This window comes from Carcharodon carcharias, chromosome 6 (assembly GCF_017639515.1).
Source record: "Carcharodon carcharias isolate sCarCar2 chromosome 6, sCarCar2.pri, whole genome shotgun sequence".
NCBI classification, from domain to species: Eukaryota; Metazoa; Chordata; class Chondrichthyes; order Lamniformes; family Lamnidae; genus Carcharodon; species Carcharodon carcharias.
In genome coordinates, this window is record NC_054472.1 from 56870787 (window position 1) to 56897710 (window position 26924).

General features: G+C 41.1%; 1 protein-coding gene across 4 annotated transcripts in view; it reads right to left on the reverse strand.

Moving 5' to 3' along the window:
* Nucleotides 1–26924, reverse strand: part of reck (reversion-inducing-cysteine-rich protein with kazal motifs) — a 261283-nt gene that overhangs the window by 97621 nt on the left and 136738 nt on the right. For all 4 annotated transcript variants that reach the window (XM_041190606.1, XM_041190607.1, XM_041190609.1 and 1 more), the window contains 3 exons: nt 13305–13379; nt 12968–13004; nt 2500–2585 (listed from right to left, as the gene is read on the reverse strand). In XM_041190606.1, coding sequence (XP_041046540.1) covers nt 2500–2585; nt 12968–13004; nt 13305–13379 — 198 coding nt within the window. The remainder of the gene's footprint in view (nt 1–2499; nt 2586–12967; nt 13005–13304; nt 13380–26924) is intronic.

Sequence of the window (26924 nt, forward strand, 5' to 3'; positions counted from 1 at the left end):
TCCACTGGCATTTAATAGTTTGCTCATTGGTGGGTTTAAGGAGGGCCTTAAAGAAGAACAGGTAGGTGGAGCAGCAGTGACCCATCAATGAGCACAAATCAAAGTCACACGTATTCATCCTCTAAATGTGAAGGACATTCCTTGCTGGTGATCTCCTGTTACCAAGCATTGCTTGGAGTGAGCCATTAAAATTGTGTGGCCATCAGGTTTCACCATGTTTGGGAAGCAAAAGACAATACTGGATAGTTTGGGTCAGGTCCAAAGGGTTCTACAGTGAGAATTCCATGCAGCTAGTCCGAGCCTGGAACGGAGGCCTAGAAGCTCCAACAAAAGCTGAAGAGTTGTTGCTAACTAGCCTGGAAATCATCCAAACAAGAAAGGCTCAGATAGTAGCTCAGACCTTCTGCGGCCTACAGGAAATTACTCAAAGGCGGAGCTGCAAGGCCTTCTCTACTTCAATTATATTTTACTGAAAGCTATCAGAAGAAACCACTGCTTCTAGTGGAAGTTGAACAAACAATGCCAATTTGGCAAAGGAAGGCCTCGTAAGGCACTGTACTATGTCTGGAATGTACACAGTAGCATGCTGCTACTTTAAAGCGCCCTGGGGTCAGTCTTGGATCAACAGAACAAACTGGTGGTACAGAGATATTTAATAGCAAAAAGTTATGAAGCCTCTGGTGAGAAGTCAAGCCAGTGCATTTGATGGTAAGCAGTGCAGATTTGCACTGACCTCTTCTGAGAGATATACCTACAAGTAGCCCATCTGAACAATATGTCAGGATATTTACATTTCATTTCCAGGGCAGTATTTTCACATGCCTCGACAACAGTGGAAAAGCAGCTACTTGATGATCAAGAAAGAACCTAATCCTCATTAATTACACATATCAGTTCACATCATGCCAGCAATCTAAACAGAAGAGGTATGAAAAATTCTAAGGTGGTAGGATGGGATGTTTGAGACACTGAGGAAGTTTGGTATTGGATGTACAGAATTCAAGCTGTGTCAGTTGAATCGTAGCCACTCTTGCTTAAGTCACAAAGTTTGTCAGCCTACAACACTATCCTTCTCTTGTTCTGCCTGCCAGTAGCACAGCCACTTCTATGGTGCAGTCAACAAAGCAGGGCACACTAAGGTTTCAATGGTGCAGGTAATGAGTCTACACTGATTTGCAAGTTCTCAACTAACAAATTAAGCGAAAGCAAGTGCATTAACACAAAGTACCGATACATCTTTGACAAATTCATGTGTGTGACTAGAGTGCAGACCTGAGAAGCTCAGAGGAGACTCAGAACTACAGCATGGTATAGAGTGTCATGGGTTCCTTCATGTCAACGGAAGTCACCTCCGTATTATGAGTCCCTGACTGGGTACCTAAGCTCTGAGGGAAGGCCCATAAAGGAGATCAAAATCTTGAGTTCACTTTTGTGCCACTTGAGATGACAAAACAAAGTACAATGGTCTTTAGGATATGGGATACATTCTGTGGGACCTATTTTGTCTGGTGCAAATGGAGTCTTCTTGGCTGGTGCTGGTTAATCACCTGATGATGTGGACCGGGAGAATGGGAAAACAGGGAGAGACTTCTGACGAAGGATCAATGAGCTGAAACATCAACTCTGTTTCTCTTCCCACAGGATGCTGCCTAACCTGAGTATTTCTAATATTTTCTTAATTTTATTAAAAACATGGAGTTATTTTCTAATACTTGGAAGGTAGATAACATTGGCATATCCAGCATTTATTGTCCATCCTTAATTTCCATGACAAGGTTGGAATACAACTGAGTAGTTTGTTGTGCCACTTTTGAGGGTAGTTAGGAGTCAACCGTTAATGTGTGACTGACATCAGATATAGGACAAAGCTTGTAAGAACAGAGGTTTCTTCCCTGAGGCACATTGGTAAACCAGTTGGGTTTTTATAATACTCTGGCAGCTTCATGGTTACTTCGTACAGATAGAAACTTCTAATTTCTAGTTTTATTAAACTGGATTCAAGTTAAGTTTCCAGAGCAGGATTTGAAGCTGCTTTCTCTGCATTATTAGTCAAGGCCTCTGCTGCATTCTTGAATGTCAAATGGTATTAGCTAACTCAGATCTATCTGTACCTTTGGCGTGTGTTGACCAAAATGCGAGTCACAATTTGTAGTTGGCATCAAAATGGATCTCTACCCAGCAACTCCTGTGTCCTGGTCAACAGTCAACCTCAACAAGCAAGAGCAAAAACTGATAAAGTAGTCATCTATCAAATCTGCTGGTTTGCAGGGCCTTGCTCTGTGCAAAATAAAACTGAAATTACATTTGCCTACATAACAAGAGTAACTACACTTCAAAAGTAATTCACTGGCTAGGAAGCACTTTTGGATGTTGTGAGAACATGATTAAGTATTGTTTCATCTTGTATATGAACGCAAATTCTTCCTCCCTAAATCAATGAGTATTTTTGTTCTTCCCTCAATTAATAGGCTAAACCCATACACAGCTGAAGCAAATTACCTGCTTACATGCACGTCGACATTCTCCAGCAATAGCCAACTCACAACACCCCAGGCCAACCCAGCCTTCAGTTTTCTTTGGTGCTCCTATAAATTGAATCCAGAAAACATTTAGATTTGATGATTGCTGTTCTCATTTAAAATAATCAAAGTAACTTAACAAGGGAAAAAATATTTGATATTCGTAAATACAGTAAGATAAACAATTGTGTTCTAAGTATTGTAATTTGTGCTGGTTTTAAGCATTAGCAGTTGACGGCAATAGTTTTTGACTTTTGAAAGTACAAAGAATTTAAGTGTTTGATTTAAAATATCAGATGAAAATAAGACAAGGCAGTGAATATTTTCGAGAATATATGTAGCACAGTGGTGCAGTACAATATGGCACTTTGCAAAATTGAAAAATTGCACTGACCAATGGCTCAACAAAGATGTAAGCGATGACACATTGGGCTACACAAATTAGGAAGGCCTGGGGTTTGATCCACAGTCTATGCTGAGTTAGTGAGGCCACTTTTTAAAAACTCATTCACGGGATGTGGGCTTCGCTGGCCGGGCCAGCATTTATTGCCCATCCCTTGTTGCCCTTGAGGTGGTGGTGGTGAGCTGCCTTCTTGAACCGTTGCAGTCCATGTGGTGTAGGTACACCCACATTGCTGTTAGGTAGTTCCAGGATTTTGACCCAGCAACAGTGAAGGAACGTCGACATATTTCCAAGTCAGGATGGTGAGTGGCTTGGAGGGGAACTTCCAGATGGTGGTGTTCCCATCTATCTGCTGCCCTTATCCTTCTAGATGGTGGTGGTCATGGGTTTGGAAGATGCTGGCGAAGGAGCTATAATTGGCATCAGTGCCCATGGGCCAGAAGAACTTAAAATCACTATCCAGTGGTGCACAGTGGAAAGTATGCACGAGTGAATGTTGGATGAGAGGATAAGAAAGCAAATCCTAATCTTAGCCAACTCTCAAACGGAAGGAAGGAAGTCCAAATCAATTTCAATCGTACAGCTCCATGTCAGAACACTATCACCAGTGCCCTGGAAAAATTATGTTTCAAATGTCAGCTATAGGATAGTGCATTACAACTTGAGGAGGAAGGGGAATGAATTAGTGTATGCAGCAGAAGACGCCAACAAAGGCTACTAGGCAATCCTATGAATTGCATGGGCCATTTTCAACTTCAGGCTGTTTGTGAGATACTTTGTATCAGTATTTACTTTAAATAGAAAATCAGTTACTACAGATATGCATACACAGCATTGCAAATATTTGGCTTATACAGCAAGAAACCAGAATGTTAGTGTGAGTACATTACTCAACATACTAAATCACATTTCTCCCAACACTAACCTTCCTAAATTGTACTTTGCAATAAACCACAATCACCTTAAACTATTGTTCTGCGTGTACAACACTACAAAACACAAAGATTTCTATTATTGGAATACGTTAAAAAGTCTCAAGCTACAAAGATGTTGTATTTAAATTGCAGGGTTATCTAAAATTCTTACAATGATCCACATCCTCCATATACCAATAGGAGAATACATAACATAAAACGTTCTGGGGCTGTGCATATGTATTAATATGTTGATTAGGACATTGCAGATAAGCAATGCCATATGTAGTCTCCTACTCCTTTGTGATGTAGCAAGGCTCATTAGATTTACTTCTAAGATGAGAGGGTTGTCCAATGATGAAAGATTTAAGTAGAAAGGTCATATAATCTCTAGAGTTTAGAAAAACGAAAGGTTCTCTGATTGAAATTTTAAAAATTAAAAGAAGGGATATGACAGGGTAGATGCTGAGAGGTTGCTTTCTGGGGGGACATAGTCTCAGGAGAAGGTGTCAATCACTTAAGCCTGAGATGAGGAGGACGTTCTTCACTCAGATGGTTGTGAACCTTTGCATCTCTCTACCCCAGAGAGGTGTGGATGCTCAGATGTTAAGTACATTCAAGGCTGAGATAGATTGATCTCTGGGCTCTTTTGGAATCAAGGGATATAGGGATCAGGCAGGATCGTGGAACTGAGGTCAAAGATCAGCCATGATCGTATTGAATGACTGAACAATCTCAAGGAGACATATGGCCTATTCCCTCTCCTATTTCCTAAGCTTTTATGGTGTAAAACTACAGGACTTGCAGCAATGTTACAATACTTTGCTTCAACGAAGGTCTCAATTGAAACTAAACACAACACTAATTTCCACCAACCCAAAACTATAACCCTGCAAGGTCTGCAGCAATAGTGAACAGTGGTGTGTGAAAAGACATGGTTGCTTAGCTTATGACTGCAGGGAAGGCTGTTGAACAGGGCTGCCTTCTAGTACTTTGACCCTGTGTGTTTATTATGAGAGGTCCAGGGTGAGCCAGGGTCCAACTATATTGATTGCAATGACCACTGGCTGAGCAGATTCAGCTTCCGTGATTGCATCAAGAATAAGCCCTTGGCAAAACAAAGATGGCTACACAAATGTACTCAAATGTGAAGTTCTTAAATAAAAGCAAAGAACTGCGGATGCTGGAAATCCAAACCAAAAACAAAAATACCTGGAAAAGCTCAGCAGGTCTGACAGCATCTGTGGAGAGGAACACAGTTAACGTCGAGTCCGAATGACTCTTCATCAGAACTGAGGAAAAATAGGAAAGAGGTGAAATATAAGCTGGTTTAAGAGGGAGTGGGACAGGTAGAGCTGGATAGAGGGCCAGTGATAGGTGGAGATTGCCAAAAGATGTCATAGACAAAAGGACAAAGAGGTGGTGACGGTGGTGACGTTAGCTAAGATATGTGCTAATGGCGACATTAAGGGTAGAAAGTAGGACAAGCAAGATACAGATAGCCCTAATGGGGGTGGGGTGGGAGGAAGGGATCGAAACAGGCGAAAAGGTAAAGATAAAACAATGGGTGGAAATACATTTAAAAATAATGGAAATAAGTGGGAAAAGAAAAATATATATAAATTATTGGAAAAGGGGGGATCAGAAAGGGAGTGGGGAATGGAGGAGAGAGTTCATGATCTAAAGTTGTTGAACTCAATATTCAGTCCGGAAGGCTGTAAAGTGCCTAGTCAGAAGATGAAGTGCTGTTCCTCCAGTTTGCGTTGAGCTTCACTGGAACATTGCAGCAGGCCAAGGACGGACATGTGAGCAGGAGAGCAGGGTGGTGTGTTGAAATGGCAAAAGACAGGGAGGTCTGGGTCATGCTTGCAGATAGACTGAAGGTGTTCTGCAAAGCGGTCACCCAGTCTGCGTTTGGTCTCTCCAATGTAGAGGAAACCGCATTGGGAGCAGCGAATGCAGTAGACTAAATTGAGCGAAGTGCAAGTGAAATGCTGCTTCACTTGAAAGGAGTGTTTAGGTCCTTGGACGGTGAGGAGGGTGGATGTAAAGGGGCAGGTGTTGCACCTTCTGCGGTTGCATGGGAAGGTGCCATGGGAGGGGGTTGAGGTGTAGGGATGATGAAGAGTAGACCAGGGTGTCCTGGAGGGAACGATCCCTGCGGAATGCCGCCGGGGGGGTGAAGGGAAGATGTGTTTGGTGGTGGTATCATGCTGGAGTTGGCGGAAATGATGGAGGATGATCCTTTGAATGCAGAGGCTGGTGGGGTGATAAATAAGGACAAGGGGGACCCTATCATGATTCTGGGAGGAAGAGGAAGGTGTGAGGGCGGATGTATGGGAGATGGGCCGAACACGGTTGAGGGCCCTGTCAACCACCTTGGGTGGAAAACCTTGGTTTAAGGAAGAAGGAAGACATGTCAGAGGAACTGTTTTTGAAACTGGCATCATCAGAACAGATGCGACGGAGGCGAAGGAACAGAGAGAATGGGATGGAGTCCTTACATGAAGAGGGGTGTGAGGAGCTGTAGTCAAGGTAGCTGTGGGATTCGTTAAGCTCCTCACACCCTGCAGGAAGCTCTCGAAATAGGAGCAGGAATAGGCCATATGTCTCCTTGAGATTGTTCCGTCATTCAATACGATCATGGCTGATCTTTGACCTCAGTTCCACTTTCCTGCCTGATCCCTTTATCCCTTGATTCCAAAAGAGCCCAGAGATCAATCTATCTCAGCCTTGAATGTACTTTTGTTTTTGTTGTGAAGTTCTTAAAATAGTCTTTGAATTCATGATTTATCTCATAAGTATAAATAGAACTAAGACAGAAAAATCTTCTATTGAGTCACCCTGAATAGTACCACAAAGAATATTAGCTCCTGCTTGGATTGTAACAAGACTTTCTATAATTGAGGACAGGCAGAGGTTGTAATTTTGGTAGACTGAAAGGTCCATTGTGATAGGTACAGCACTGCAGGAATTAGTGATGCAAGTGGGCAGGAGCAGACACACCATGATCCCTCAAGGACCACCTTCAAAAAGAAATGGCAGTAGCTGGCCATGAAGGTCAACTCCTAGAGTCTAGACTTGAGGCCAGCACAACCTCAGGAGATCTAATGGAGGAGTCCAGCTCCAATTTAGAAGGATGGCACAGAATGTGCCCTCTCTGCAACCTCTGTTCAATCTCCTAATCGTGCTGCAAACCCAGAGGCATAGCCACTGCTGTCCCCATACTTCCTGCATCCTTTGTGTGCACAGGCTACAGGTACTCCTCTGCCATCCCTTTGAGGATGCAGCAACAATGACAAATATAGGAACTCACACCAAAACACCTTCAAAAATACTATGCGGGACCAATCTTGGTGTTTCATGTTGCGTTTTTTTAATCACTAAACAACGCTGGTGTTGCCTGGACCTACGTTTCCCAAATTTGGGATCCTGGTGCCACACCATCCATTTGTACCTGGATATCTGGATAGCTCCAAATCACTGTTTTGGCACAGTGAGCCTACCTAGAACATACAGGAGGACCTTTGTCATCCCATAAATGAATTTTATACCCCAACTACAAAGCTTGTGAGCTGGTTGGACACACTCCAAACTTTGATAAATTTCAGCCTGAAGTCATCAAAAAATGTGTTCATCACGTATACCCATCTATGTATCTAGATATACTTCCACTCGGAAAGTGGTAATCACAAACCATCTGGCAGCTGAATGAGCTGCAAGCCCACTACTGATGGCTTTGCCACATCCTGACTCCTGTATGTTAAGTTTTATGTGGTTGCAGTCTGGCTCCAATTACTGTCTACCAGGTTTATTTTCTTTTAAATTTCAAGCACAACACATTTTAGGCATCTTGTAATGCCACCTCAGTCTGATCTACAAAACACATCTCAAAAACCAGCTAATATTTTGCGCATGATCAGAGACACCTAACAGGGTGAATAATAAATAAAGTTCTTGTTCATTATTCATGGTTGTGCTCGTGGTCAATGCCCAGCTGAGAAGCCATATGAGCACTGAGCTAAAATATATACTTGCTGAGTACTGTACCCAGATCAGTGGAGAAGCCTGAGGAAATTCCTGAAAAGGGAGTTGCTTCCTTTGTGGTCAAGAAAGGTTTACAAACTGACAGATTGTAACAGGAATTTGAATTCACCTGGGAAGATTAAACTCTGGAAGTATAATCACTAGATATAATTTCCTGAATCAAATTTGCTTAGTTTGTAACCTTAACTTACTTGGAGGATGAAACTTTGAATAAATGAAACTTTATTGATGAGCATAGTCTTAAAGTCCTTAATTGAACTCTCACAAATATAACTAGTTAATTAACACAAGTCCCAAAGGATCCTAATTTCTTCATGCCTGCCAGAGAATCATGATTCAGCCAATGTATCCATTCAGGGATACTCATGTAAATACTTTTTGTTGAAGTTGATTTTCCATCTGACTTAGAACGGAGAACATTTGTCTCAAACTGAAGCCTTTTAATGGAATTTTAAGTTTCCCACTTATCCTAGATTGATGGTAACTTCATAGTTGGTTCCATGGATATGGGCTATTCCTCAAATTGTGGTTGGAATATGAATACGTGAACCCCATATTCTCCATTGAACAGTCTAAGAAGAGGCACACTCAGAGATAGTAACCTGATTAACCAAATATTTCAGGGTGCTGAAATAACGTTCTTATCCCTGGAACATAACAGTGGTGCCCCACATCACATGTCATGAAGAGCTGACACAACAATTGTTGCACAGGATGTGTCTGTTTCTAGATGAGGAGCAGCCGCACACCACAGTGCAGGAGGAAGAAAAGGAGTAGCAGCTCATAAAACAGATCACAGAGGAAGTGTGGACTGCTGGGGTCACGTTGAGTTTTCAATCCTTTTGTCCAGGGGCTTGTGTCTGTCGTGGAGACTGAGGTGGGTTCAACTATCACTTCTGGAAGTATTGAATAGACAAATAGGTATTCAGTGCCAGGGACAATAGCATTAGCTAAGAGGAAGGAAGCCACAAAAAATGCTAGATAAATATCTGCGGAGTTCTTTGGGACACAGTATGTGTTTGTTTTGCATATCTCACACCCTTTTCTCCCTTGGAAACAGCGTGGAGCGTTGGAAGGGTTTTGCAGGCTGATCAAGAACCTGCTCTGAAAGGTGTGAATGCTCGTTCCATGGCAAATAACTCCTGAAGTAGGACTTGAACCTGGGGTCTCTGACTCAGGCAAGCAGTGCTACTAACTGAATCACTCAGGCTCCAGTACATGAGTAACTTGAGACATGACATATGTTAAGTGCAATATGTGTGGGAAAAACAGATGACATTGAACCTATGATTATCAAAGCCTTCCACAACTGTTATGTTTTCCATGTCTCATATCTCAGTCTGTTATAGACTAATAGAGATAGATAATCATGATTAGTTAACAATGCCATTATCACTGTATCATGCAAATAATATGATGGTAGAAGGCAAACTAGATTGGCCGTTGTCTATTTTTGTTGAACAAGTCCTATGTTCTGTGAAGGGTGGCAAGAATGTGGAAATCACTACCAAATGCAGTGGTTGAGGAAAATAGCATGGTTGCATGAAGTCAAGTTAGATATACATGAGGAAGAAGGGAATAGAAAGATATGTTGATAGAATGAGATGAAGTGGAGTGGGAAGAAACTCACATGGAGCATAAACACCAGAATAGACCTGAGCCGAATGGCTTGTTTCTGTGCTATAAAATTCTAAGTTTTATGAGAAATCACTAACTATACAGTCACAAAATTGAGTGCTTAAATGCCACATTATATTCATCAAATTGATCTTCAAACTCAAAAAGAACATTTCCACAGTTTACAAAAGCAAATACCCCAGATGCTGGAAATAAAAAAAGACAGAAATGCAAGAAATACTCAGGGCAGCCAGCATCTGTGGAGAGAAAATCAAAGTTAACAGATGAACCGGCAAAAGATTATTACTTAAAACATGTTTCTCTCACCACAAATACTGCCTGATCTGTTGAGTATTACAGCATTTTTTGATTCTGCTTCCACAGTTTAAACTGTTACTATTTTGGTAAGCCAAGGGGCAGCATGTTTGCAAAAATAAAATTCACCACTGGAATTTTTATGTACTCTTGATGTCACTGGATCATCTTACAAACAAAATACTATGGTGCTCTCGCCTTTTTTGAACTCAGGAATTGCTCACAGCAAAGGAATAAGGGACAAGCATGCTGAAACGTATTGTCTCAGCAAGAGTACATAATTCTTTCCAAGTAAGCTGCCTTCCGAATTGGCAATCTAGAATTGACCAACATATAGGGATTCCGGTTCATAGTTCATGAACAGATACAGAAAACAATAAAGAAGTCTTATAGCATGCAGGTCTTTATAGGCAAAGTACTAGAATGCTGGTGGGGTAGAAATAATGCTTCAACTAACTATACAAAATCCTGGTCAGATTACACCTCGAGTGCTATGAACAGTTGTCAGCACTCAGTTTGGAAGGATATACTGGCCTTGGAGAAAGTGCAGTGCAAATTTAACAGAATGGCACCTGGACTCCAAGGCTTAAAATATGTGGAGGGATTATACTGACTAGGGCTGTATTCCCTGGAATTTAGATAGTTAAGTGATGATTTGACTGAAGTTTTCAAAACATTGCAGCAAACAGAACAGATAGAGAGAAACTATTCCTGCTGGTTAGAGAATCAAGGACTAGGGAATGGAGTCTAAAAATTTGGGTCAGGCATTTCAGGAGTGAAATTAAGAAACAGTTTTACACAAAAGGTGGTAGAAAATTGAAGCTCTTCTGAAAATGGTAACACTGATGCTAGATCAAATCTTAATTTTAAATCTCAAATTGATAGATTCTTGTTAACCACAGCTTTGTAGGAGTATGGGGCAAAGGAGTTAGGTTACAGGTCAGTCCTGTTCCTGTATTTCTCTATGCTCTGACCAGGCATAACTTGCCTTCCCCATTTAAGTAAGTAGAAGTGCAGCTTGACTGCTAATTGCACCAAGAAATTCCAGGGCTTTAAACTAGCTTGGTGTTTATTACTACACAAGTCGCAGTCCTTCAGTGCAATGTTCCACCTCACTATGAATCAAAGTTCCAAATCTGTCCTGTACTAAAGTGAAGTCCCACCTACACTTTCATAAGAGTAAAGATTCAAAACAAGTGCAAATCCACTTAAAAGAGTAATAACTTAGTTATTTTTATGTTTTTTTTCCAAAAGAGCTATCCTGTGAAGCAGTTTGAACAGTATGTTCTGATCATGGTTTTCAGCAGAGCAGAAAACTCAAAACAGAAACTCTAAAGCTATAGCAGAGTGTGTTTCCAATCAGTAAACAGTAAGGTTGGAATTTATTGTATCAGATGCTGCCAATCGCTCATTTCAAATCAAGGTCCTTTTACCTTTCCTTTCCAAGTAAATGTCTCCTCTGCACTCACCTCCAACAAGTGCGAGGAGCTCATGGGACTTTTCACTCAAATCAAGACCATCCATTGATCCACCATCAACAGTTCGCTCTCTTCCCCTAGCCCACAAGGCCAAACTTCTTCTAATGATTCCCTCTGCCCTAAGCCTGAATTCACATCTTTAGCAATTTTCTCTTCTATCTACTCTAGTGTTTTCTCCAAGCTCATCGTATCCATTAGACCCCCTGAACCCTATTCCCACTAAACTGCTGACCGCCCAACTTCACTCCTGGCTCCCATGTTAGCTGATATTGTTAGCAGCTCTCTCTTTTCAGGTACCATCCCCTTCACCTGCAAATCTGCCATCATCACCCCTATCCTGAAAAAAAAATTCCTTGATCCTTCTGGCTCTGCAAACTACTCTCTTTCATCTCCAAAGTCCTTGTAAGTGCTGTCATCACCCATTTTTCCCAGGACTTATTTCTTTCCTCAAATCTATTTCTGCCTCTGTCACAGCTCGTATCAAAATGACAAATGGCATCCTATGAAACTGCAGCAACAGTAAACTATCCGGCCTCGTTTTCTTTGACCTCTCTGCAATATTTGACACTGTTGACGACAACATCCTCCTCCGATGCTTCTCTTCCACCTCCCAGCTGGGAGCTACTCTACTTACCCAGTTCCATTCTTATGTCATAGCCAGAGTATCACCTGCAATGGTGTGTCTTCCTACTCCAGGACTGTTACTTCAGGTATCGTCCAGAATTTATCCTTGTCCCTTCCCTTGCAATGCTTGTTTACATTCTCTCAGCGATTTCATACAGCATCAGCATCAATTTTCACAAGTACACAGGCAACACCTAGCTCTACCTCATCACCCCCTCTCAACTCCGCTTCTAAACTGCCAAACTGCTTGTCCAACATCCAGTACTGGATGAGCTGAAAGTTCCTTCAACTAAATATTGGAAAGATCAAAGATAATGTCACAAACTCTGTTTTCTAACCACTGACTTCATCTCTCTCCCTGGCAACTGAGGCTGAATCAAGTGTTTGAAATCTTGGCCTCACATTTAACCCCAAAATGAGGTTTTAACCACCTACCATCATAAGACTACCTATTTCGACTTTCAGAACATTCCCCATCTCCACCCCTATCTCAGCTCATCTGTCTTTGTTACTGTTAGACTTGACCATTCCAATGCACTCCTGGCTGGCCTCCCACCTTCCGTAAACCCAAGATCATCCAAATCTTTGTTTGAACTTGTACAAAGTTCCATTTGCCCACCACTCCTGTACACGCTGAGCTACTTCAGCTCCCACTTGGGCAGTGCCTCGATTTTAAAATTCTCAGCTTTCAAAATCCTCCACAGCCTCGTTCCTCCCTATTTCTGTAATCTTTTCCAGCCCTACAACCCTCTAAGATATCTGTACTCCTCCAAATCTGGCCTCTCAAGCATCCATGATTTTAACTGCTTCATCCTAGTGGCCACATCTTCAGCTACCAGGACCTTAAGCTCTGGATTTCCTTCCTTAAACCTCTTTCTACCTTTAGGACACTCGTTAAACCATCTGCCCAAATATCTCCCTGTGCAGTTTGGTGTCAAGTTTTGCTTGATAATACTCCTGTGGAATAGCTTAGAGCTATGTTAAGGTGTTATATAAATAAAGGTTGTTATATAATCGTTCATTCATTTCAAATAACTCAATATCACTTACCAGGCAAAGAAGAGTTAATGCAAACCCAGAATTCAAGCTGAAGAAAAAAAACAATACATTTAAAAACCTTTGAAGCCTTGATAAATAAGTGACCAAAATATATTTTTAAAGTACTTTCAGCTACAGGTGACTATGTAACTTAATCACTGAAAGATCATCAAGTTAAAATTTCCCTAGGGAGACAACAATGCAGGTTGTCAGTATAACAAAGTTTTGGCACTCCACATTAATCTTAGCTAAAAGATATCTCAGACCAGTACAACATTCCTGTACAGGCAATAATACACAGCAAGTAAATTGGTAGTTTTAAATTAAGAATAGGCCACATTCCTCTTACCATGGATTCGGGACAGTAGCCAGGCAATCGTTGCAGGAGATGTTTCAGCCGAGACTCACTTTTTGTGGATGTAAGCTGACAGACAAAATAATATTGTAAAATTAAGCACACATCAACTTAAACAAACAGTACGTTTACTTGATACAGCATAAGGTTTTTACAGATCTATGATTGAAATTTAAGAATTTGTGTGCCATAACAGTTCTGCATTTGCTGCTATGCTATGAGGACATCACAATTTTCACACGTACATTTTCAACTGAAACACAACAAAAGTGGCACAGCTGAAGGGAGCTTGAAGAAGGAAGAAAGTTTTTAGTATGTAGGGCTACCTTTTTTCTTCCCATGTCAGCCCAACATGCTCCTGGTATCAAGGAAAACTAATCCTTAGAAGATTACCATTGTGCCAGTATCTTAGAAGCAACTGTCTTCACTCAAATGGAACTTTTAACAATAGAAACAGCAGTTTTCCTTGATCAATCACATTTTTAAAAGCTACAGGATGAGTATCCTTTATCTGTGCATCCGAAAAGTGAAGTTTTTGGCACGGGAAGTTTGTGACCTGAACCAACACGAACCTCACCAACTAGGCCTGACCTTTAGCGTGGGAATTCTAGTTGTTTACCTTACCTTGTGCCGAGCTGCTGAGAGAGTTTTTGCTGCTGACCCAAACTCTATCATGGCAACTAAGTTCAGCCAAGAAAATGACCCCCCCCCCCCCCCACGCCGGGCAAATAACGATATCTGATTGTTGGATCCAGTACCCTTGGTTTGTTGGGGTTAAAGGATCCAGGTTGCACGCTTGTTTCAGGGTGACCGAGGTGGTACAGAGACAGAGAACATCAGCAGATCATTGTTAGAATAAACACATGTTGTTTATTTACAAACGAAACTCAGCAGTTACACTTGTGTGCTCACAACTCAAATCTTTTTCTTCACTCTTCAGTGTCTAACTCAAGACTCTCCCAGAGATAGCCCGCACTACTCGGCTAATGGGTATTAAGATCATGTGGTCTTATAATACAACACTTGTCTTAAAGGTATATTACACATCAGATTACTACACTGATCCAAATGGAATCCACAAGTCTTTGGAAGTAAAGGTATGAGTTCCAAATCCAGTCTGTCAGAGACTGCTTTCCCTTCCTTCCCAAAACCTTTAATGTACCACTGAGGGACACAAAACGTTTTCTCCAACTCCTCATTACTAGTGTCAAGAACGTATTTTTATTTTTTGCTTGAACTGTGGCTTTAAGATTGGACTGTGGCTTTAAAAACTATCATGGCTGCAGCTTAAAAGAGATGTTCACTGGAGCAGGAAGAAGAAAATCTAAAATGTTGCTATTATGGAACAGTGTGTGCCAGGTTGGACAAAATGCTGCTGGAAAGGACACCTGGTTTAAGAGGGAACTGCCTAGTGAAGATGTTTTGATTGGCTCCTGGCCAAATGGCCAGGTTCTGTGTCGGGTTAGTGCAGTAGATCAGCTCCTAGCCTTAAAAATGTGGAAAGACTTGAAACCCCTCTCTCCTGTGTTTTATAAAACTCCAGTAATGCTGCCATAGTAGCTAGCTGGCTATTCCTCACATCGCTGTATCCTGCTTTCTTTGAGAAACCCCTGTCAGGAGGAAAAGGGGAAAAAAATCACCAGTAGAGACATTAAAAGCAAGTTTCAACCAGAGAACCACAGACGGCAAGTGCTGGGAGACCACCTCATGTCAGGCACAACAACCTGCAAGGAATTTGGAAGAAAGCAATCAAAGTCAACCCATCTAATCCTGTACTCCAAATTGGTGCTATCTCACCCTTAAAATCCATGTTTTGTGTGCATGTACTTGTGTATAGGGGTTTAAGAAGGGGTAGAGTTTAAGTTATAGAGTTAAAGGTTAGCAGTTCATATTTCTTTCTTTTATCACTGGTTACGGCCAATTTGTTTAATAAACAGTTATCTACTTAAGTTTACAAACCTGGTGCTCATATTCTGTTAACCTAAACAGTTTGGTAGAACTGGGGCAATTTGGTGGTCTAAACAAACTTTTCTCATTTGTCATGGCTCAGGGAGCAGTGGGGCTGGATATTACAGCGCACTATCCCCAGTGAGTCGTGACGCTAGCTAGATTTCCACAACTCACTGGTTACTTATCCTAACAATACCCAGTACGGCGGGGCTTATCGCATCTGAATACCAAAACACTATTGGCCCCAACGGCTTCAGATAAAGAATACTCGACCTGTACTTAACATACACAGTAATGGTCACTTATTTTGAGGAGAATAGATTACTTCATGATTATAATGTTTATATTATGCATACATGTGATGTATGCAACAAAAAAAAAGCACTTTTTTGCCTGCTTTTTGTCACTAAACATCTCTGGCTCTCCAGGTACCACCTCCTATAAGATGCTCTTTAAAACTGACATTTTTTAAAACCATGCTTCTAATCATGTGTCCTAATGGTTCTTTACGTAGCTCAGAGTTAAATTTTGTCTAATTATGTTGCAAAGTGCCTAGGATATTATACCACAGTAAAGATGCCATGTTAATGCAATTTGTTTAGTGGAAAAAAAGCTTTTGATTTGGGCTTCATATATCTAAGATGGTATCGGGCAAACACTTGAGGTCAGTTCTCAACCGAAAAGCTTTATTGTCTCAGATCAGTCAAATTGGCCACAAGGTGCATAAAGGGCTGTCTAGGGCATCAATTGACCTGGGCCATCAAGTTCAATCACCGGTATTTTTGTCATTTTCAACTGCTGACTACCTATTCAATACTGATGGACACCTATTGATCTTATGTAATTAAGAGGGATGCAGTCATCTACTGCGTTTTGTTTCTATGTAACTTCAATCTTATGAAACATTCAAAGTTGACAGGCAGGAAAAGGCCAGCTGCCCATCATGCCTGCCCAACAAAACCTGGATCATATTTCTATGAATAAGTTTGCCCGAAGTAGTCTGTAATCTCGTCAGTGTTTGAACTTTTCAGCTGACAACTGAAGGACTGTATGTTTTAAATTTTTTTTGCCAGGTACAGCAGGGAAATGAGCAGATTGAAGTTATAGAAATATAGGAAAAATTAAAGGCATCTTTATTATTTTATATATCAAGGAGAGACTGTTTTATTCTGAATACCATACATATCCTTGTTTGATTTTAATTTTTGTTGGTTCTGATACAGAGTCTCGACCTAACAAATGTGTATATTTGTTCCACTTTTGAAGAGACTACCTTCCAGTGGGTAGTGTATAGATTAAGGGTTCTCTGGTGAAATTCCTCTGTCTTGCCATGAGATACCTAGATATTGGGCAGGATAAGGGACATGAGGCCCATTTACAGGAGTGGCCAGTGACAGTTGACCCAGAGAAATTGCTAACATAAAGACCCCAAAACGATGGCAGTATTGCACAATGGAGTAAATGACTTGCCTATTATTAATAGTGGGAAGGAGGATAGGCTGTCTTATAGAACACAAAGTAATTTATAATACCAGAAAACTGCCCATGGCACTGCCCATAAGCAAAGATATACACAGAAGGAAGACAGGGTACAATTACAGGGAAGTTCGCATAGCAAAAGTTAATGAGCTGACATAGCAATTTATAATGGCAAACATGGACAAAAAACATCCAAAAATTACAATAGGGATATATGGTTTATGGACAGGAAGTGCACACACTCTGCAACATTTTTAATAATGTATAAATATCAGATTTTCTGTGGGATAGTTCATGGATCTAAAAAGTAAGCTGTGATTTTTCTGAAACCACTTATCTATTTTTCTCCCACTTGGTGATTTCATTTTCTGTAGCTTGGTCTCCACATAGATTCATTAGGACAATGGTATCCTAGGATAATGAGACTGAAGCTAAGTTCTCCACTCTTTATGGTTTTAATATCCTTTCTTTAATGAGCCCAAAGCCACACACATGGCATAGCCAATCATTGGTTTGCAAAGCTTAGTCATTACGTCTTTACTCTTGTACTCTTTTGTCACAATTAAAAACTCCAAAATACTATAGGCTTTATTATGGCTTTGTCTACCCACAAGACACTTAAGGAATTTGAAAGGTATTTGAATCACATAGTTCAACATCTTTCCACTAAGCATGTGCTAATATTCCTTCCAAAACACATTGTCTCACATTCACCACATTATATTCCATCTGCCACTAACATTTTGAAGTCATCATCACACTTTTTTGAACATTACTCCTCGCTATCAGTTGAAATCACCTATTTTTGTTTTACCATTATTATGCTTCCAATGAACAAGTCCAAATCATCCACACATAAAGTACACCATCTGACACCAGGGTTACAAGTAGTGGCTAATCAGATCCAGGGAATTACAGACCCATAAGCCTGACATCAATCACAGATAACATACTTGAGGGGCTGATCATGAGATGTTTTCTACGATCTCCAAAATTAAACATAAGAAATAGGAAGAGGAGTAGGCCATCCAACTTTGAGCCTGCTTCGCCACTGAATGTGAACATGGCCGATCATCTACTTTATATTTTACTCTTAGTTCCCTAAGTCATTGATACAATTTGTACATAACTGAGACCCAAGCACTGATCCTAGTGGCACTCTGCTACACCATTCCATTCCAAAAATGACCCATTTATTCTCATTGTTTTTTGTCCTTTCTCAATCAATTCTCAATCATGCTAGTATATTACCCCCAATCTGACTCTTAATCTTGCTCAACAGCCTCTGCCGTGCCACCTTGTTGAATTCTGTAAGGAGTTCCACTATTTCCCTATTTGTCACCTCTTCAAAGTGTTCAAAGAGATTTGTTAGGCAGGAACTTCCCCTTCTAAATATGTGCAAGCTATTTCTTAGATTATTGCTTTATTCATAGTACTCCAGTCAATTCCTTGGAAAGCAAGACAACGTGCAGTGCAACAATTTTCCAGTCTAGTGTTTAGAATGATGGCAGATGTAAGACAATTGCTTACCAAAGCAAAATGCTGTGGAAGGTGAAAATCTGTAGTGAAAACAGAAAATGCTGGAAATGCTCTGCAGCATCTGTGGAGCAGGATAGTTTTACGTGTTTGCTAACCAACACACGTAAAATATTCACAATTTTCTGAAGGAATTTTACAAAGCATGAGAGACTGCTTCTGCCCAATGAAGGGCATGGGAGGCTGCACACTAATTACTACCAAAGCTGAAATATTTTCGTATGTGACATTAGGATTTTAAATTACCATCCTATATATCACTGATCAAACCATGCCCATCTGCAAAAATATGGGTGAACTTTCCATATTAAAAAAAAGAAAGTAGCCAAAATGTTGGCACACAGGAAATATCCCTAACAAAGGTCAACAAACTTGGATGTCATGCACTGGTTACAAGGCTTGATTAATTCTTTTACGAAAGCAAAATACTACAGATGCTGGGAATCTAAACTAAATAGAAAATGCTGAAAATACTTAGCAAGTAAGGCAGTATCTCTGGAGAGAGAAAGATAGTCAATGTTTCAGGTCGACAACATATCAGAGCTTTTTCCAACCATAGCTGCTAAATTCAATTAATTAATAAATCTGGAATTAAAAGCTAGTCTCAGTAAAAGTGACCATGAAACTACTGGATTGATGTAAAAACCCATCTGGTTCACTAATGTTCTTCAGGGAAGGAAATCTGCAGTCCTTACACAGTCTGATCTACATGTGACTCTAGACCCGCAACAATGTGGTTACCTCTTAACTGTCCTCTGCAATGGCCCAGCAAGCCACATAATTTTACCAAACAGCTGCAGAAAAGTTGAAAAGGAATAAAACTGGACAGACCACCCAGCATCACTCTAGGCAATGGCACACCTTGCCCAGTAGACCCTGCAACATCCTCCTTATTGGGGCTTGTGCTAAAATTTTTAAGCGCTGACCCACAGACTAGTCAAGCCTGAAATATTCATACTCACTGAATCATACCTTATTGCCAATGTCTCAGACTCCTCTATCGCCATCCCTGGGTATGTCCTGTCCTACTGGCAGGTCATACCCACTACAGATAGCAGCACAGTTGTATACAGACAGGAGGGATTTGCCCTGGGAGTCCCCAACATCGATTCCAGGTCCCACGTCTCATGACTTCAGGTCAAACATGGGGGGAAAAAAGCCTTCTTCTAATTACCACATATGCCGCCACCCCCCCAACCCCCACAGCTGATGAATCAGTACCCCTCCATGTTGAATACCATTTGGAAGAAACACTGAGCGTAGCAAGGACAAGAACGTATTCTGGGTTGGGGAACTTCAATTCCCATCATGAAGAGTGGCAGGGTATCACCACTGCTGACTGAGCTGGCCAAGTCCTGAAGAACATATCTGCCAGACTGTGTCTGCAGCAGCTGGTGAGGGAACCAAGAGGGAAAAACTTACTTGATCTCATCTTCACCAATCTACTTGTTGCAGATGCATCTGTCCACAATGGACTCTTCAGAATGAAAGGGCCTACAGATGATGAAATAACTCACAGCTTGGACAAACTCGAACGAGAAGTCTATAACACAAAGTGTCCATGAAGCATTGGAAGTGGTGACCGGACTCCTTGTGGAGATGAAGTCCCAGCTTCACACTGAGAATACCATTATCATGCTGTGTGGCACCATCACTATGCTAAATGGGATAGATTCAGAAAAGATCTAGCAGCTTAAGAGTAGGCATCCATGAGTACTGTGGGCCTTCAGCAGCACAACTGTATTCAACCACACTCTAATCTCACAGCCCAACACGTCCATTGCTCTTATCAAGGCAGGGGAGCAGCCATAGTTCAAAGAAGAGTGCAGGAGAGTAAGCAAAGGAGCAACACCAGGCATACCTAAAAATGAGGTGCCAATTTGGTGAAGCTGCAGGATTACAAGCTTGTGGTGGAAGGAATGTTTGATAGACAGGGCAAAGTGATTCCGCAAACAATGGATCAGGTCAAAGCTCTGCAATCCTAACCAGAGAAGGGGGCTCCATAAGCAGCCCCAACCTCAATGATAAGGGAGCCCAGCACAGTGCAAAAGACGAGGTTGAAGCATTTGCATCTATCTTCAGCCAAAAGCGCCGAATAGATGATCCAACTTGACTTCCTCATGAGGCCTCCAACATCACAGATGTCAGTCTTCAGCCAATTCAATTAATTCCATGTGATATCAAGAAACGGCCAAAGGCACTGGATACAGTAAGGGTATGGGCACTGACAACATCCTGGCAGTAGTACCGAATACTGAAGACTTATATTCCAGAATTAGCCTGCCCTTTGGATAAGCAGTTCCAGCACAGCTAAAACACTGGCATTTATCAGACAATTAAGCAGAAAAATTAACCAAATATGTCCTGTCCACAGAAGACAGGACAAATCCAATCCTGTCAATTATCACCCCATCAGGCTACTCTCAATTATCATGGAAGGTGTCGTTGAGCGTGCTATCAAGCAGTTGTTACACAGCAATAACCAGCTCATTGAGGCTCAGTACCAGGGCTGCTCAGCTCCAGGACTCATTACAGCCTTGATCCAAATATGGACAAAAGAGTGGAATTCAAGAGGTGAGGCGAGTGTGACTGTCCTTGACATCAAGGCAGCATTTGACCAAGTTTGGCATCAAGGAGCCCTAGCAAAATTTAAGTCAATGGGAATAAGGGAGAAAGCTCTCCACTGATTGGAGTCATACCTAGCTCAAAGGAAGACGGTTGTGGTTAATGAAGGCCAACCATCTCATGCCCAGGACATTGATGCAGAAGTTCTTCTTAAGCCCAAACACCTTCAGCTGCTTCATCAATGGCTTTCCCTCTATTATAAAAGCAGAAGTGGGAATGTTTGCTGATGATTGCAGTGTTCCGTAACATTTGTGCTCCTCAGATACTGAAGCATTCTGTGTCAACATGCAGCAAGACCTCGACAACATTCAGGCTCAGGCTGATAAGTGGCAAGTAACTTGCACATCTCACAAATGCCAGGCAACGACCATCTCCAACAAGAGAGAATCTAACCATCTCCTCTTGACATTCAACAGCATTACCATAGCTAAATCCCCCACCATCAATATCCATTGTCCAAAAACTGAACTGAATTGTAGCCATATAAATACTATGGCTGCAATGGCTGTTCAGAGGCTAGGAATTCTGTGCCGTGTAACTCACCTCCTGAATCCCCAAAGCCTATACATCCCATCTACCAAGGCACAAGTCAGAGTGTAATGGAACACTCCCCCACTTGCCTGGATGAGTGCAGGTCCAACCACGTTCACGCAGCTTAACACCATCCAGGACGAAGCAGCCCCTTTGATAGATACGCCATCAACCACCTGAAGTACTTACTCCCTCCACCAGCAGCACACAGTGTACACCATTGACAAGATATGCTGCAACAACTCACCAAGCCTCCTTTAACAGCACCCTCCAAACTTGTGACCTCTAGAAGCCTGAAGAACAAGGGTAGCAGACACTTGGTTACACCACCACCTGCAAGTTCCTCTCCAAGCCACACACCATCCTGACATGGAACTATATCGCCTTTTTTTCACTGTCACTGAACCAAAATCCTGGAACTGCCTTCCATAACACCACTGTGGGTGTACCTACTACACCAGATAGACTGCAGCTGTTCAAGAAAGCAGCTCACCACCACCTTCGAGGGCAATTAGAGATGAGCAACAAATACTGGTGTTGCCACAATGCTCATATCCCATGAAAGAATGGCAGAGCAGGCTTGAAGGAGCAAATGGCTTACTTCAGCTATTATTTCTAATACTGTCAACTTCTTAAAGGTTGTGTTGTATTTGGAAAGAACAAGTTTTGAGTGGGTTCAGTATATGGTTGTGCACTAAACTCTTCCGTACTTATGAAACCTGGCAAATACTACCACAACCAAATTAAAGAGGCTAACATACATCACCAACATCAACTCATATACGCCATGCATATCAAATGGCAGGACCACATTACCAATTGTGAAGTGCTGATATGAGAATCTATAATTGAGAATAGTGACTGAACACCTTGAAAATTTTCAGCTGATCAAAGAGCCATCATGGATCAGTAAAGAGTAGGTCATGCCTGATTGCATTTTTTGAAGAGGTGGCTAATAATGGAATGTGCGTAATGGTATTCAACAAGGCATTTGATAAAATCCCTCAAAGATTGTTAGCCAAAGTTGAAATCCACGAAATTAAAGGCAAATTATTGACCTGGTTAAGAAATTGGTTGACTGGCAGAAGGCAAAGTGCAGTTAATGGACAGGCGCTCTAATTGACAGGGTGTAACTTGTGGTGTCCCACAAGGTTGCAATAGTGTAGATGGAAACAAAGTTACAAAGAGGTATTGATAGATTATGGGAATGGACAAAACTGTGGTAAATAGATTTCCATGAGGTGAATGAGAGATCATCTATTTTGGACCTAAAAAGGATAGAATAGGGTGCTTTTTAAACAGCAAAAGGCTAGAAACAGTGGAGGTCCAAAGAGAAGCAGGGGTCCACGTACATAGATCATCAAAGGTCATGAACAGATACAAAAAATAATCAAAAGGCTAATGGAATGTTGGCTGGGTTTTATATCTAGAGAGCTAGAATACAAGGGGGTTGAAGTTATGTCACAAAACCCTGGTTAGATCACACCTCGAGTGCCATGAGCAGTACTGGGCATCACACCTTAGGAAGGAAATACTGCCCTTGGGGAGTGTACAGCTACTTTTGCTGGGTTGGCAAGTCTAGAAAATTAGAGGGCATAGCCTAAAAATTAGAGCCAGGCCTTGCAGTGTATTTAGGAAATAGTTCTACACCAAAGTGCGGTAGAAGTTTGAAACTCTCTTCCACAAACAACACTGGATGTGAGATCAATTGTTAATTTTAAATGACTAATTGTTTTTTGTTAACCGAAGGCATTAGGGGACATGGGACAAAGGCAGGTACAATTAAGTTCAATTATCCAGCATGTGCAGGGAATGGGTGCTGCCAGTTAATCAAAAATGCTGATTACCTAAGAGTTCCGCGTTTTCAACCATCAGTGGTGATGTGGGTGTTCCGGTCTCGCGAGAGATGAGGCAGTGCGCAAATCTAGTGAGAGGCACCAAGGGGACATGGTTCTGCAAAACAGTGGAAGGCTGAGGCCAGAGTGAGGGTAGGTCCTGGGTAACTGCCCGAGAGTTTGACAATTTTTAGCAGTTGTGAGAGAGCGGGACTGATGGGGAACACATGTTGGCACCAGCTTGAGGGATTAGAGACAGCTCCAAGCAAAAAAACAGATCCAAAAGAAATTCCAGTTAGTAAAGATTTCTGGTTGATAGAGGGCCAGATAACATAAAGTTTACTGTATATGGAATCAGATTGCAGATCAGCCATGATCTCACTGGATGGCAGAATAGGCTTGAGGGGCTCATGGCTACTCCTTTTCCTATGAAAATCCAATAGTGCCAAGACAACCTACAGCTTCACCAGGTCGATCATGTTGTTTTTACCAAAGATGACATTTCCCAGGTGAGTTCAGTGCAATCAGCTCATGCATGGCAAGAACGTAGTGAAGCAGCAAAAAATGCATGAAAACATGCAAACTGATCAACATGATATTGACCACAGTAGCAAAAGGACTACTTTAGAATTCAATACTTATCAGCAAGAAAATAATTTGCTATATCAACTTGCATTTATATAGCACCTTTAATGGTGTATAATATCCCAAGGTGCTTCACAGCATGCAATCAGAGAAAAATTGTTTTCAAATAAAGCGATATCACTACAGTTGAATAAAAGTTTGGCTTTGGAAGAGGACAGAGGGATTGAGAGGTGGAAGGGTTTAATGATGCAATGAAGGAAGCTGATGTGTACAAGAGGCCAGAGTTGGATGACAGAGTTCTCAGAGGGCTATGGGACTACAAAAACAGAGTCAACAGCAACAGCATGATAATCAAGTGACCAAACAGAAAGTTTCTAAGTGTGTTTTGTGAAAAGCCCTGTGCTTCACAGATTGGAAGATGGCCAAAGGCTGGTCAATGGAAAATAATTAGGCATTTTCATGATCAAAGATCTATTGGCAACTGCTTGATAGTTGCAAGGAGATGCTAGTGGAATGAGCTCTTTAAAATGACCCCTGACTTTTAAAAAATTCTTTAATTTCCAAAACACTGTCATACATCTGGCACCTGATTCTCTTCCCACTCTAAATTTCTAGTTGCATTTATCCACCATTCCTAAAAACATACTGACATTCCTGCTTGATAAAGTGAAAACTCTGCATAATGCTAGGTTCGACAGAGGCTGCAACTTCGCCTGATCGGATTCAGGGTGTGCAGGGAATTGTGGGGTGGGGGGAGGGGGGATGGTTGGATGCCCAAACATGGCAAAGCCTGCTGGCTCTAGCTGGCCCGTCAAAAGGGACGTCAGAAACAAACTGACAGATAGCTGCAGACCCTCCTGCCAACAGAGACTAGTCCATGTGAACCACAGATTAGAAATATCCCAATAGAATTTCAAAATACTTTTTCCATACATCCCAACAGCTAACTGCATATAGGCCCTGAGAACCTTAAGTTGAGGCTGTTTGAGATAAAACAAGGCTAACACCTTCTGTAGGCATGATATGTCATCTGACAAAAAATGTAACCCCTGAAAAATTTGATGAGTAAGGAGTTAAAGATTATATACCAACTGTTTGTTTCAAAAGGAATAAGTTATTTGTTGAGGGATTACATTTGTTAGACCAATGAACATTTCAAAAGAAACATGCAGATGTTATAATCTTCAAACACTGACTTATTAGGGTTTAACAATTTTTGGCAAGTGGAAAAGCCATATTGGCAGTTCTTGGGGAATAGAAAGTGCATCCAAACAAAACAAGGTCAAGTTCAGGGTGAGAGTTTCAAAACAGATATTTTGGCCTGAGACAACGGAACACAGCTTGCAAGATCCAGCCTGTATTACATTGCTTGTTCCAACAAAAAAATAGTAAAACAATCTATCAAGAGTTGTACAAATATTACATGGGCTTGCTCTTTCATCTCTAAGACTTTTAAGGGTGAAAAACCCTCATCTCCAGGCACTTTGGTTATGGTGAAAACCAGGCGCCTAAACCTCCGTGACTGTCATTCTTAGCTTGCCATGGTAAAGTGTGAGAGAGATGATTATTCATTCTCTGGTCTTCAGCAGAAAGTGGAAACCCGAACATGCTTTCCCACACTCCATGAAGCTTTATTAATATGCCCTCAAGATGGTGCTGTAGAAAATACTGCAAATTTTTTTCCACACTGAAACCCAGTAACTAGGGAGCAACATTTATCTTAAATGTTTCTTTAATCATTTAAGTAACAAATGCATCACACGTGCCATTGAGCACTAGGCTTACAGTTCTATGATGGAAGATCATTGCTTATTCATGTTGGCGTAAATGCAAAGCATCAACATTAGAAAGTGGTGAAGAGATGTTAGTTTAAAATTTTTTTAAAAAGTCTCACTTTTAAGAAAATGTCTAGACGCTTATAGAACAAGTGAAAATTTGATTAGTCTAAAAATTAGATCATAATTTACTACCTGCATTACTGTGACAGTTACCTCATTCAAATCAGCAAAGGCCGACTTTGACTTTGAGTTTACTCCAGGCCCTGTTATCAAATGCTGAAACCAGACACCAGGTTTTAGCACAGACATAAACAACTGTAGGGGGTTAAGGAAAGCTCAGGTTGAATATGAAATAGTCTGCAAAGTCATGTAAAAATGAACATAAAGAGCACAAAGCATAAAAATTGCCAAGATGTGAGGGTCAAGGGATTTAAAACTCAAAGATGACTGGATTAAAAGTTTACTTTGTCATTGTACATAGGCCCCAACATCTTTATTTTTCAACAATAAAATACTGCAGCATCTCACGTGGTTTTCACAAAGCATCTGGACTTCATTTTGATTCAAAATATCATCCTATGAAGTAGAATGTATTTTGGAAAATACTTAAATACTAACAAATGTAGCCTTTATAAAATGAACCATGAATGTGCCTGTAACCTTTGACCAAAAGAACTTGTACAGACATAATCTGAAAAACTGACCCACACTCAAACATTCCAGGGATCATATGCAATAGCACTGAGTAGAAAGGACTGTATAAGACAATGTTCTTTTGCCCATTTATGAGCACAGCAAAAAAAATGTAACAGTTCTGAAATTATACCATTAGGACCCACAGAAAATAAAAGGTCTCTGGAGCAGACTTTACTGCCATCCTGAACTCTGGAGTTATTTGAAAATAACCTGTGTGTGTAATATTGTTATTATTGGACAGTGATATCAAATGTAACCTGACAACTTAAGGGAACATGGATATACCCTTAAAAAAGCAAAATACTGAAGCTGGAAATCTGAAATTAAAAAGAAAATGTTAGAAATCCTCAGGTCAGGCAGCATCTATGGAAGGAGAAACTGAGTTAACATTTCAGGTTGATGACCTTGCGTGAGAAGTAGAAAAAGTTAGAGATGTAACAAGTTTCATGCAAGAACACAAGCAGGGAAGGGGTTCTGAATCTTTGGAATTCCTCTAACCCAGAGAATTGCGAATGCACTATTGCTGAGCATACTCAAGGCTAAAATAGATAGATTGTTGATCTCAAGGAATCAAGGGAAACAGAGAATGGGCAGGAAAG